The 15,018-nt window shown below is 36.8% G+C and overlaps 1 protein-coding gene across 1 annotated transcript in view; it reads left to right on the top strand.

The window, feature by feature from the left end:
- Positions 1–15,018, top strand: part of MAGI2 (membrane associated guanylate kinase, WW and PDZ domain containing 2) — a 1,134,938-nt gene that overhangs the window by 873,857 nt on the left and 246,063 nt on the right. The window contains exon 10 of the mRNA XM_039239084.1: positions 9,676–10,314. Coding sequence (XP_039095015.1) covers positions 9,676–10,314 — 639 coding nt within the window. The remainder of the gene's footprint in view (positions 1–9,675; positions 10,315–15,018) is intronic.

The following is a 15,018-nucleotide window of genomic DNA, read 5'->3' as shown; positions in this document are numbered from 1 at the left end:
CCAAATAAAAAAACACAGCCTCTATCTTTCTTAAAAGTGCACGTTTACTGGGGCGCCTGGGTGGCTTAGTCGGTTAAGCATCTGACTTTCGCTTAGGTCATGATCTCGCGGTTCGTGGGTTCGAGCCCCGCGTCGGGCTCTGTGCTGACTGCCAGCTCAGAGCCTGGAGCCAATTTCAGAGTCTGTATCTCCCTCTCTCTCTGACCCTCCCCTGCTCACGCTGTCTCTCTCTCTCTCTCCTAGAAATAAATAAAAAATATTTTTTTTAAAAAAGTGCACGTTGGTAGCAAACACTTAGAAACCTTTGGGCAGGAGGCAGTGGTCTGAATGAAATGGACACCTCTGTCCTTTTCATCTCTCCTTGCTATACATTTTTCTTGCTCAGTCAGAATGTCTGGCAATCCACAATCGTGGGTTGAGTAAACTGTTGGAAAGCATGTCCACACACAATTCCCAGCTTCCCCCAGCCAGCTGCCCCCACCATTTCAGGGGGACATATAACCATTTGATACTGTGTTGGAGTAAGTTCAGAAGGTGGTGATGAGCATGCCATGTTGGGTGGATCCATCTATGTAAAAAATAACCATATTCATTCAGGACTATAGTTAATGCTATTTGAAAATAAGCATGCAAGTTGCTTACCACCCAAATAAAATTACTCTTCCTTTCAAAGTACTTCTGTAGCTTGAGTTTTCATGAGGGGGTTGTGTTTTGGTTGAGCATATTTCTATGATGCCTCTGCTCTCGTGTGTATTTGTAATACACAGGAGAGGACAAAGGAACTGCATTTTTATCTTGCTTTCATAAACTTTCATTTTGCCAAGGTTTTAAGATAGATTTTTAAATTCTTTTGTTTTTATTTTCTTCCAGAGAAACCATAAATTCCCTTTCGATGGAAGAACAATTTTCATTTTACAGGATTCCTCTGATAACGTGTTTGTCTTTTTTGTGTTTGTTTAAAATTCATTACATTGTTTTAGAGAAATGACAGATTCATTGACCATTTCATGTTACTGAATTAAAGTGAGCAAGCTATTTAGAAAGCCTCTGCTCTTCGGAGCTTTGCAAAAACCAGTCTTTTGTGCTTTCTTTTTGCGCCTTTACTTATAGCTTTCATCTGAAGTGTTGTTTCATCTTTGCCAAATCAGCAAATAATCAATGCCTTTAAATTCTCTTTTCTTTCTCTTCTCCGACAAAGTAAAATGCAAGTATTTAAATAGATCTTACCACACAAAGCCAAACACAAAGGAAATGTAAATAGCTCACTGGACTAATTCACATCTGCCAGGGAATAATTGTTGGATGTGTGCTGATTAGGCATAATTTTTTTTTAAGCAAGCTTTTAATTAGGCGTCTGCATAGGGTCACACAGATGACATTATAAAATGTGATTAAGAAGTCTTTCATTCTTTTGAGAAATAACTGGCCACGCCAACATCTTGATATTCTTCTGCCTATAGTTAATGTTAAAATCACTGACTACTGCTGGAACCTTGGGGTAGGCCCCCAGAAGCTTGTCATTTACCTGTTTAATGGTGCCACAGAAGTTTCCCAGTTCCTTATGGGTGGGCAGTAGGAGAGTTTTTCATATTCTCATAAAATGTAGGTACTCTTCAAACTGCACCTTAGACATGATGCCATCTGACTTTTCCATTTCACATGAACAGAAACTAGACTAAAGAAAGTGAAACCGCTCAGGCGCTTGGGTGGCTCAGTCAATTAAGCGACCGACCTTAGCTCAGGTCATGATCTCGCGGTTTGTGAGTTTAAGCCCTGCATCAGCCTCTGTGCTGACAGTTCAGAGCCTGGAGCCTGCTTCAGATTCTGTGTCTCCCTCTGTGCCCCTCCTCCACTTGCATTCTGTCTCTGTCTCTCTCAAAAATAAGTAAACATTAAAAAAAAAAAAGGAAAACTGCTTGCCCAAGGTCACACTGCTATTGAAAAAACTTCTAGTAGAGTTTGTGTTTCGTGATTGTTACAGAGCTTTGTGAGTTGCAGTGCCCTGTCACCCCTCCGCCTCAGCATCCTTAAAGGCTTCTTCCCAGCAGCCTGTTTTGGAGGGACTGCAGGAAGCTGACTGAGCCAGTGTGATGGATTCCCCTGTTTCCAATTATTTGCTTCACTGCTTTCCTCCATTAATTTAACTAATCAAAAGAATATTGCGGTTCATCTCTCAATTTTCATATTTAGGAATTAAAGATATTTTACCCAGTGTTCCTACTGATATGATTTGAGGTACATGAAAGAGTACCTGGGTCAACACTTGTCCCAGATGATTTGAAATTCTTAACATTCATGAGGAAGTCTTGAGTTCAATGTTTAAATCTCATCTAATGATTAGTGTGACTTTAGAGAAGTTACATAACTTCTTGGCTCAGTTTTCATATGTATAAAGTATCTATAGGTAACAATGCCTATTTTATACAGATTGTGTAAGAATTGGGTAATATGGGGTTTGTCAGTGCCAGATAAATACTATATGTATTAAAATGGTAGTTACTATGGTCAGAGATATTCAAGGTGCTGTTAATGTGGTTACAACGGATTGAAGAACTAAGCTGTCAGGAGGAATAACACACAGGGAGAAGTGTGTAACAGCCAACACAATATGAGGTGGCCAGAAAGAGCCAGAAAGATGGTACAGAAATGTGAAACTGGCCTCACAGGGTGATTAGGAGTTTTAGTGGGGACAAAGCATAGAGACAAGCAGGAGACTGGAAAGAACAGAGCATATATAGGGGCATGGCTGTGAGCTTAGGCAAGTGAAACACAGCGTAGGCTGGGAAAAGGCAGGAGATGGTGAAAACGTAGACTGAATTCAGACTCTATTCCCTTTCTCTGAACAGGCACTGAAGGACATTAAATAGAAAAAGTATCAGAGAATGGGGCACCTGGGTGGCTCAGTCAGTTGAGTGTCTGGCTTCGGCTCAGGTCGTGATTTCACAGTTCGTGGGTTCAAGCCCCACGTCGGGCTCTGTGCTGACAGTGCAGAGCCTGGAGCCTGCTTCAGATTCTGTGTCTCCCTCTCTCTCTGACCCTCCCCTTCTCACGTTGTCTCTCTCTGTCTCAAAAATAAATAAACTATAAAAAAAGAAAAAAGAAAAGAAAAAGTATCAGAAAATAGGGTATAGAGGAGGAGTTGCCAGGGAAAGAGAGGGAAGGCGGTGCCCAGTGCTTTTCAGCCATTGGCACTAATGTCCTTGACCAGTATGAACCTCTGCAACAATCTCTTAGCTGCTCTTCCTGATGCCAGCAGGAAAAACAAAGGAAGGAGGGAAGGGAAGCTTAGCATATGGCATGATTCAGTGAGCCTGTGGGATTATGGAGTTCCCTAATCTCACCCCATACGGACTTCTAGGAGTTCAGGGGACTTACCATCCACCTGACCTGACCTCAGGTGGTGATGTGGGAAAACAAAGAAAGGAACCAATTGCAGACTTAGCTAAAAGAGCGATCAAGAACTGTGTCTTACAATTTCAGAGTGAAGAAATTACCTTAGAGGTCATCTGTTTCAGTCTTCTCTTTTTATAACATGGTGCCTGAGTCATAGTAGTCATTGAGTATAATAAATATTTGCTGAATAAATTAATGAATACATGAGGGATAAGACCCAGAGATGTGCTGACACCACTAATTATTGACATCACTGGCATAAGAACATAAATCTCCTGATTCCTGAGTCAGTGCTCTCTCCATATGCCACACTTGGTTTTATAATGTAAAGTAAGTAAATAAATAAAAACATTATGCAGAGCCCTATTTTAGTGCTATTGCTCAATTCACCTCATTTTCATTCATAATGTGATTTAAAATGTAGCATATCAGTATTAATAAACTAAGACTTTTCTGATGAAGGCGTTTTTTACTGCCTCTTGTACCTTCATAACCTAAGTATTTGTGTTTTGCATTTCTGCATAATGGGAGGATGTCTCCAGTAATGCAATCTGCATGACAGATGCTTAAAGTCAATAGAAGCATAGAAGATTCAGAATTTCCAAATTGGAATCTCCTCCAATTAATGGCTGTTTTTATAACTGTCATTCTAAAACAACCATTCAGGAATTTTAGATAGTGCTTTAAATTATTCCAAGAGAATGATCTTTCTGCTTTATGACAACAGAAATCTAGGAAATAGTCTTGATATTTAAGCAGAGAGGGGGGAGGAGAGAGGAGAGAGGGAGATTTAGGTATAAGGGAAAATTGGGGGCAATAAGAGACATAGAACGCTATAACAGATTCATCAAGGATCCTGAGAAAATAAGACAAAGGCCCATTTATTTCCTTGAGTATTTCTCTCTAGACGTTTCTCACTTTGTGACATTGCTGAGAATATGTCAAGACATCACATGTGGATGTTCTAAGTTTCACCTGCCACCCCCCGCCGCCTCCTGAACTGCTGCCACACAGTCCTGAATATCTGATCCCTCCAGCCACAGCACATTGTATTTATATTCCAAAAAAGAATGAGGAATCCAAGGATACTTTCATGAGTCACTCATCTTCCTTCCTGGGAGATGGTGTATTCAGTCCCATGGATGAACATATCTTTCCCCTCAAATTTCTTCAAGCAAACTATCAAATAATTTAATACAGTACTGCAGGTTCCCTTGAAAGAGTTGAACTATTTATTTTATTGTCATCCTTGGGAAAGCTTTATTTCACACTCATTATCAGATATTTGTTTAAAAGTTTAATATATGTATTTATATATGTAACATTATAATAGTTCTATACCATTTACAGGACATTTTCACAGACATCTCTTTTCTGTAAATTAGGTAGAACAGCTGTCACTCTCTCCATTTTATAGACTAGGAAACTGAGGTTGAGTGACTTGCTCAAAGAGCGACCCAAGGAGACCCAACTTCAATTCCGTTTGCCCACCTGACATACCACAATGCTTCATTTGGGAGAATAAACCATATCAAGGGCCAGTATTTGCAATTTAATTAAAGTGTTGAGTAGCACACTCTCAAAAGTACATGTCAAAATGTATTATGTTTTGGAGGGTTGTAGAATAGAATAAAAATGAATTTCAATATTATAATAAAATTTACTATTACAGTAAAATTATATATTATGAGTATAAAAAACACAAACACACAAGATTCAAAAAAGAAAAGCCAGTTAAATATTAGCTGGAGAGCAACCTCAGAAAATAATAAGTTCTCAATGCAGAATGCATATAATTGGTGGGATGGGAATAGTGGGTGAGAATTATCTTTCAGCAAAATTTAGATGACTTTGGAAAAACGTAAGTTAGAAACAGTAAAGTCAGCAAAGTTAGCAAGTAAATCTACTCCAGTTTTCCTCTGACTAAACCTTTATATTCTTTATTCACTAGGAATTTATTCTCAATCCTAAGGAGTTCTCAACATAGTAATATTACTCTGTCTATTTTGTTGGGGAAATTTGGAACAGGTAGAAAACCTCCACAAAGGCAGAAAGTCAGAGATGAATTTGTTCTCACAAACAGGAGATAGTAGCAGTTGGAGCAGGAATAACGGAAAATGTTTTTGAAGAGGTGAAGGAAGGAATGAATCAGTTGAGATGGAGTTACACAAAGAAAGGAAGTGCCTCTGAGGTTAGAGGAATAGCAGAATTCAACTAAAAGGCAAGGAGCAAGTTGTAAATTGTGGGAAGTAAAGACACCGGCATCACAAGAATGGAAGCTTATTGAGTGATGAAAACAAAAATGAGTTGGAAACTTTACTGGTAAAGAGTGTCAACCAATACCTTTAAAGATTGAATATTTTGAATTTAATGGAAGAGACTATAGGATGAGAATGGAATGTGAAGTAAGTTAGACTAGCCTAGTCCAAGATGTTGGTTAAGGAAGGTAGGCAGCAGGTGGTAAGTGAGAGACGCTAAAAAGGAAGCTTCTGCATGCCACAGTGACTCAACGAATGTGGGGGCAGGAAAAAGAGGTACAAAAATAATTCCATTTTAAGCAATGCTTTATGAATAGTGCCCTGTTTTGTCCAAAATGATGAAGAATCCAAGAGGTATCCAATATTGTATTTTGGTTTCCACGACTAAGAAAGAGACCAGCTATCTTGGAACATATTCTCATACAGGCCAGCAATTTTAAGCTTCTGCTTCATCAGCTTGACTCCTTCACTGGCACTTTGAATTCCCCTAATTAGGAATCAGATCTTTATGAGACCAGCCCTATTTGAGATACCAAGCTCATCAGTCACATCAAATTTGACCCATGGGCCCCAGGTCAGTAGCCCTAAAACATCTGGCCTCAATAAAGCCTAAAGTAAATGGCCATATAAGAAACAATGTAACCTTGCAGGCAAGATGGCGGTGAAAATGCATGCTTGGCTTCCAAAAGAAATGCATCATTTTATTTTTGTGGAGAACCTTTCTTTGGTAAAATTAAAAGCGTTTTCACAAGGGTGATCTCATTCTCACAGTAGCCATGGCAAAGAGGAAATGGAGGAGATATTTTAATTCCCATTTTATAAAAGAATGAATTGAGAGAGAGAGAAATCAAGTGACTCTTTTCCAATTCTCCCTCTTAAATAGGCCAACGGGGCTTGAGCTAGAGCCAGTTTTCCTAATGACGTCTCTTTCTGTGCTTTGAAGCCCAGTCTATCCCAGGATTTGGCATGGCACCGTCGGATGGTGTATACCAGGTGGCTCATATTTTTATTTCACAACATGTAAATCACATTCATACAGCACAGTCTATAAATATCCTACCCAATTAGTTCTATCTGAACAGGCAGATGTTTGCTTACAAATCCATCTACAACACTTTTGGCATTACACAATGTCTAGGCATCTATATATACATTTTTTAAAGTGAGCAGTTGAGTACTGTCAGGTTGTTAGTTTTATCCTGTGATAACTGACCTCTCATCTTTTATATCCAGAAAGCTTCTGCATAGCTCCATAAAGATATCGCTTTATCACTGCTTGCTTGATGACTTGAAAAATTGCTCTGAGTGGAAAATATCCATAAATTTTAAAATGCAGTCTTACCAAGAACCACAAATAGTTCTCATTCTGTTTCTAAATAGCAAGATCACATTAAAACTCAAAAATAGATAACATTAATCACTATAATTCAAATAACTACTCTCTAGACCTGGCAGGGAACCTTGAGAGTTTAGTTCTTTTTTCCTATGAATTTCTGGCACAGCATGCTCGGGGGCCAGGGAGTTTGTTAACAGTGATTAAAGTTAGGGAAAGCCTTAGAGGAAAGTAGCATTTGTTACCTTCTTGCCTTTTATCTTCCTACTCAGAAACTCATCCTCAGCCTTGATTATGACTATGGTGGGAATATCTTGGTGAGACTGTCCTGATTTTATAGAAGGATGTAACCAAGGACAGATAATAATTACTGAAATGGCAATCATCCTTTGCATAACAACTTAGAAACCCCATCACCTGCATGATCTCATTTGTTATTTCCCATAGAACAATAAGTGGCTATCATTACTGCTTCTCATTACTTGTGAAGAATCTGAGTCACAGAGGATTTAAGTTAGTTTGGAAAGTCACACAGCTAATTTTAAGTGAGGGAGCTGGAAATCAAACCAGAGTCTTTGGACACCCTATCCCATGTAACGTCAACTATACCATGGAGCCCCCCAAAGCCACTGAAAGAAATGGATCAAGAATGGAGGTGGGTAGGAAAGTGGTCAGTGTGTTAAAACAAACAAAAATGTAAAGGATTAACCAAATAGGAAAAAGTGAGGAAATGAGATGTACTAAATGGCCAATAAACATATAAAAGATACTCACCCTCATTAGCAGTCTGGGAAATGCAAATTTAAACCAAGATCACACCCATTAGATCAATGAAAATTAAGTCTGAGAATGCCAAGTATTGTGTCAGATAGGGAGCAATGAAAATTTTGATATACTAAAAATGGGAGTGTAAAGCGATTTGACCTATTTTGACAGCCATTTGCCATCATGTAACAAAGCTGAAGAAGTATGTGGTCTCTACCAAGCAATTCTGTGGCAAGTTCCATGTCTCAGAAAAACTCTGCCATATAGGCACAGGGGCTATGGGAAGAGATTATTAGAAGAATTACCTTAAATAGCCAAAATTTCACAAGAGCCGCAGCATCTATTAACAAAAGAATGGATAAATATTAATAAAATAGTGATGTAGCCATCCAATACTCTACTGCAATAAGAATTAATGAACTAGAGGTAAAGGTATTAAATAGATAAATATCATAAATGCATTTGAAATGTCCTGCTCCAAAATCCCACTGCACCAACACCCTTTCTGATAAACATAATTGAAGAGTGAAGTTCCATCTCACCAATCACAGAGTCTGTGACATTTTCTAGAATCACACTTAACCTGGGTCCCAGACAATGTTTGGATTTTCTGTCTTTTTATCTTTAACACTTTCACACCGATCTCTAGCATTCGGAAAAAGTGAGTGTTAACCGAGTCTATGTTGTTGACAGTATTTTACTTAAGAATGTTTTATTCATAGAATTATTTATTTGAGAATGCATATAGTGAAGTAATTTTATACCAGATACCTAAAAAAAAACTAGAAAAGTATTTAGCTCTGAAAACTCAACTCTTTTTTTTTTTCATTTTTGATGTTTGCAATTGTGATGGGCAAGGATGTCTCAGAATGATATCCCTAGTCATTTCCACTATCCCTTTCAGAATTACCCTGATAAATTAATGTCTGCTGAGTTACTCATTTGAGAGTCTGTTAAAACATGCCTTTTTATCCCTCATATACTCCTCAGCATAGTCAGGCATAGTCTCAATTTGCAAGTTCAGTTCTCAAGTATTATGGTTTTTAAGGACAATATCAATCCATAATAGAACATTTCTCTAAATATAAAACTGTTATTCATACAAAATTGAAAATTTAAACAATTATCTCAGACAAGCATGTTTTTCTTCATTTAATGAAGAAATATTGTTTTTCAGAGTTATGAATTATAATGAATTCATTACTCATTATAACGTATAATTAACATTTAGGCCATTTTGAATATCCTAAAGTTAACTTCTAACCTGTGGACTTAAGTAACTCTATGGTAGTTCACTGGGAAGAGAGGATAAATGCCTTTTTAAAAATGATCTACAGAAATATAATTAATCTAAGACCAGAGAATGAGCCTATGGCAGCCTCCTGTTTGAAACCCAGGATCCAAAATCCCCTCCGTCCTTTTTTAGCAATAGTAATATTAATAGTGGTCCACATTTCTGGCCACATTTCTGGGTATATATGTATATACACACACAACTATATAAATAAATACTGGGGCTTTCTTTTTCATCCAAAACTTATGACTACCACTTCTCAATAGTTTGAAAACTCTATTAACTGAATTGCACTGAAGATGGAAATGAAGATGAAAAAAAGCACAGAATGTGTGCTTCCTCAAGGTACAAATTCATCTCAACTTTTCTTCCTGAGCCTTTCTTTCTGAATACAAAGCTGTTTCTGAACTCCAAGAATAACCAAAGAGCATTTTTTTCATCATTTGATTATTGTATTTGTTGTAACCTTGAGTCACCTACAGTGAATTTAAATACTATTCTAATTGATTTTCTCACTGCTTACTGAGAAACACAGTGCTTCTTTTACTAGTCTCATAAATAATTCCATTTCTCTATGTCAACTCTAATTGAACTTACCTCATGTTGTCAATCTCTTTCTTTTTTCCTTGCAGGTGATGTCATTGTCTATATTAATGAAGTTTGTGTCCTTGGACACACTCATGCAGATGTAGTCAAACTTTTCCAGTCTGTTCCTATCGGTCAAAGTGTCAACCTGGTGTTGTGTCGTGGCTACCCTTTGCCCTTTGATCCTGAAGATCCTGCTAACAGCATGGTGCCACCCCTTGCAATAATGGAGAGGCCACCTCCAGTGATGGTCAATGGAAGACATAACTATGAAACGTATTTGGAATACATTTCTCGGACCTCACAGTCGGTTCCAGATATAACAGATCGGCCACCTCATTCTTTGCACTCCATGCCAGCTGATGGTCAACTAGATGGCACGTATCCACCACCCGTCCATGATGACAATGTGTCTATGGCTTCATCTGGGGCCACCCAAGCTGAACTTATGACCTTAACCATTGTGAAAGGTGCCCAGGGCTTTGGCTTCACTATTGCTGACAGTCCTACAGGACAGCGGGTGAAACAAATACTTGACATTCAGGGATGCCCTGGCCTGTGTGAAGGCGACCTCATTGTTGAGATCAACCAGCAGAATGTACAGAACCTGAGCCATACAGAAGTAGTGGATATACTTAAGGACTGTCCCATTGGAAGCGAGACTTCTTTGATTATCCATCGAGGAGGTAAGATAACACTGACTCAGCAACAAAATGTGCAGGTAAAATAGTAGAGCCTTTACAATAATATAAAAATGGAAGTTTCTCTGGAGCTGAATGAGAACACTCTAAAAAGTAAAGGTAAAAGAGAAAAGAGTCCAGGAAGCTATGGTTTTTTTTTTTATTTTGAGAATATATATTCACCTATTTTATATTAAACACAATAAAAATAGTGCTTTCACTCTTACAAATCTATCCTACTAATTTGGAGGGTAAAGATTGAATTCCCAAATGTGACTGGGTTATATTCCAAAAGTTCACTAATGTATCAATTATAGAAATCTCAAGCTGGCTTCCCATTGACTTAGTTAAGAAACCTGAGTCTTCCAACCAAGTCAGTATTTTGTATTGTGCTTAGGATTCTAGGCTACGTATTTCAATCCTTTCCAAGTTCAAGTATAGACTTGATAATCCCCATAAGGACAATTGGAAACTGGTTGCTACAGAAAAATCTTTTTAGAGTTGTGAATTGGGATGTTTAAGACACTTCTTTCACTACCACAGGAATAATTACTCTTGGTGCCCTCCATGGCCTGGAAAGAAAGTTATGGAACAGGGTTAGGGCTGGAGTTCTGGGCTGGGTGTTCTAGGTGAAGTATGGAAATCGGAGCAGTGAGGAACGTGATAGGAACTCCGAGCCCCGGGTGTTTCCTCCTTTCTACCTTCTAGAGAAGTCCCCTCCTTCATTTCTGTACCACTTTGCTATTAATTATCAGTCAAATTAGGGAGAGAAAGAAAGGAAGGACTACAGTTACGGAGGATACTTGAAAACAGAGTATAAAAGAAAAGGCTCCAGGTAAGTCCGGGTTTTCCATTTACTAATTCTGGGACTTAACATCCTCAGAAGGCTCATCTGTTATATTGTGATGATAATACTACCTAACTTGATGGTCCTGCTCTTCATATTGAATGACCCACAGTAGGTATTCATGAAATGTCTGTTGAGTGTAAATGAAGTTCAAAGCTAAGGCAAGGGTGGGTCAGATGGGGCAGCACTTCAAGGAACTCATCCATGAAGAACACACATGTGGCAAACATATGTGATTGTCTATTCAGAGCACTAAAAACAGCATGAAAGCCCTGTCAGTTTGAAATGCAAATGAAAGCAGTCAAAGCCTGAAAGAAGCACCTTTTATGATTTATTTGGCCCTCTCTGTAGGTGTTTCCACTTCAAGGAAATATTTACATTATTGATTCCTTGTGTAAAAATGGACGTCAAATACTAGGCGTTTTTGAGCGACAATATGCAAAGTATTATGTTCCTATATTAAAAAGGGAAATTATGATAGCAGAAGTCTTAAATTTGACCTTCCTAAGGCATTGTTACAAAATAGCCCTTGAATCTTTATAATTAAATATTGACAGTGTATTTTCATTTCTCCCATTGCTTGTGTATGATTATAACCAATATTCTTAATTAAATAGCTGTATCTTCATAGCGTGCAATTGAAAAGCAAATCTTTGTAACAGGTTCTTAATATTAAAACATATCACTGTGCAGTATGTCCAGCATATGATTTATAGAAACAAGTTTGTGTACAAATCATAAATACTGACTTTTTTTTATCTTATTAAAGGCTACTGTAAGCACTTATAGCCTCATTCAGATAAGTATAGACCTTCAAGACCAGATTTCCATGCCTAGATCTTGAGATCAGAACTGCGATTATTTGTTTTAATAATCTACTAGGATTTTTAGTTTCTAAAGCAATGATATACATGGTTTAATTTTTTTAACAGTGTCAGAGGGTATACAATGAAAAGTAATTCTCTTCCCTGTGCCAGACTTTCAGCTCTTTTCTTAGAGGCAAACATATTTTTTGAATATATACTTCCTGAAATTTTGTATACATAACTAGCACATACATGAATATCTGTAGTATGTTTAGTATAGATGTCTTGCTCTAAATACCTTGGTTAATAGGGCATATTTCATTTTTAACACACACCATTGTTGCATAATTTATATAAAATAAAATTCACCCACTTTAAGAATATGTCAATACATTTTGCTAAAATGATATGTTGTGTAATCCCTAGAATGTATATCATCTCAAGCTTCCTCAGCCCCAGAAAATCACTAACTAATAATGCTTTCTATATAGTTTTGCCTTTCTGTAAACTTTTTACAAACTCAGTCTCTTATGTAACATAATGCTGCTGTGGTTTACCCACACTGGTGCATGTGTGAGTAGTTTGTTTCTTTCTATCACTGAATCATATTCCATTGTGTGGATCTATAATTTTTTAAATCCATTCACAAGTGGATGGACATTAAGAGTTGTTTTTAGTTTTCAACATTTATAATGTTGCTGTCACCATTTATTTTTTAATGTCTATTTATTCTGAGAGAGAGAGAGGAGCATGGGGAGAGAGAGAGAGAGAGAGAGAGAGAGAATCCCAAGCAGGCTCCGTGCTGTCAGCACAGAGGCCAACATGGGGCTTGAACTCACTAACTTTGAGATCATGACCTGAGCTGAAATCAAGCATCAGACACTTAACTGACTAAGCCATTCAGGTGCTCTGCTGTGAACATGTAGATATAAGTGTTTGTGTGTGCATATATTCTCATTTTTCTCGAGTAGATACCTAAGAATGATACTGCTGGGTTATTTGACAAGTATATATTTAAATTGTTAAGAAATTGCCAGAAAGTTTTCCAAAATGACTATACCATTTTACATTCTAACTAGCCATGTATGAGGTTTCCAGTTTCTGCCCATTGTTGTCCTTAGTGGGTATAGTCAATCTCTTTGATTATAGTCATTGTAATGTCTGTATAATGATACCTTTTTTGTGATTTTAATTTACATTTCTCTGATCTTTTTATGTGTTTGCCATGTTTTCATGTGTTTATTAGCATTCGTATATCTTCTTTGATGGCATGACTAATCAATAGTTTGTCCATCTGAATATTTACTGAGCTATTTATCTTCTTATTAAGTTGTAGAGTTCTTTATGTGTTCTGATTACAAGTCGTTCATAAGATATGTGGTTTGTAAATATTTTCTCCCAATCTGTGGCTTGTCTTTTCATTTTCTTGATGGTTCCTTCTGAAGCACATAAGTTTTCAATTTTGACGAAGCCCAATTTATCAGCATTTTCTTATGCGGATTATCATTTTGGTGTTATCTCTTTGAAATCTCTGCCTGACCAGGGTCAAAAACTTTTTCTTGCTTCTTTTAAAAGATACAGTTTCAGCTCTTGCATTTAGATCTATAAACCACTTTAAGGTCACATTTGTGCATAGTGTGAGGTAAGGGTCCAAATGCATTTTGTTGTATTTGCATATTGTATTGTACTAGAACCATTTGTTGAAAAAAAAAACTATCCATTCCTCTTGTTGGGTTGATTTGGTACCTTAATAAAAAAAAAATGAACTAGCATGAATGTGGGGGTTTATTTCTAGACTCCATTCTCTATATGTTTATCCATATAGTTAAGCCATACTTTTAGATTACTTTAGCTTTATATTAAGTCTTGAAATCAGGGTGTGTGAATCCTTTAACTTTTTATTCCCTTTTCACAATTATTTTGACTATTCTAGATTCCATTTTCATTTAAATTTTAGGATTGTCCTTTTAATTGTATTTTTTTTTAAATAAAAGGCCTGTTGAGATTTTGGGGTTACACCAAATATATAGACCAATTTGTGAAGAATTGCTGACCTAACACTGAATCTCTCAATTCATAAGTATGCTATATCTCTTCATTTATTTGAATCCCCTTTTATTTCTCAGCAGTGGTTTGTAGTTTTCAATGTACAGATCTTATACTTCTTCTGTTCAACTTATTCCTAGCTATTTAATTCTTTTTGGTGTTATTGTGACTAGAATTGTTTTCTTAATGTTATTTTCAGATTGTCAGTCTCTAATATACAGAAATGCATTTGATTTTTGTTTTGGATCTCATACATTACAACCCTGTTACACTAGTTAGTTCTGAAGGTTTTTTACAAATTTCATTAAGACTGCCTACAGAGATTATTATGTCATCTGATGGTAAAGTTTAATTTCCTTCTTTCCAATTTGTATGCCTTTGATTCCTTTACCTTGCCTTATTACACTAGCTAGAACCTCTGTTATGATGTTTCATGTGAGTGAATATGAGCAGACATCCTTGCCTTAGTATCAGTTTTGGGGGAAAGCATTAGTTTTTCACCATTAAGTATGATTTTAAGTATTGGATTTTTATATGCCCTTTATCAGGTTGAGGAAGTTCCCTTCTATGCTTAGTTAGTTGAGAATTTTAATAATGTACCTTGACTTTGAACAAAACATTTTTTTCCTGAAACTATTGAGATGAGTTATTAATAATAATATTAATAACTATTAATATAACATATATTACATGATTTTTTAATTTTAAACTAATTTTGCATTCCTGGGATGATCCCATTTGTGTATAATTCTTTTGGTATGTTGCTGAATTTTATTTGCTTATATTTTTAAAGAAATTTTGAGCCTATTTGGGGAGAGATTTTCTGTAGCTTTTCTTTTCATGTGATGTAATTGTCTGGCTTTTGTATAATGATAATACTGGCTTTACAACATGAGCTGCAAAGTGTTCCTTCTCTTTTTTCTGAAAGTTTGTATAGGATTGATATTAATTCTTCCATAGAAGTTTGATAGAATTCACCAGTGAACCCATCTGGGCTGGGGTTTTATTTGT

This window comes from Hyaena hyaena, unplaced genomic scaffold (assembly GCF_003009895.1).
Source record: "Hyaena hyaena isolate Hyena2069 unplaced genomic scaffold, ASM300989v1 scaffold_152, whole genome shotgun sequence".
Taxonomy (NCBI): domain Eukaryota; kingdom Metazoa; phylum Chordata; class Mammalia; order Carnivora; family Hyaenidae; genus Hyaena; species Hyaena hyaena.
This window is presented reverse-complemented; position numbering and strand designations above follow the sequence as displayed.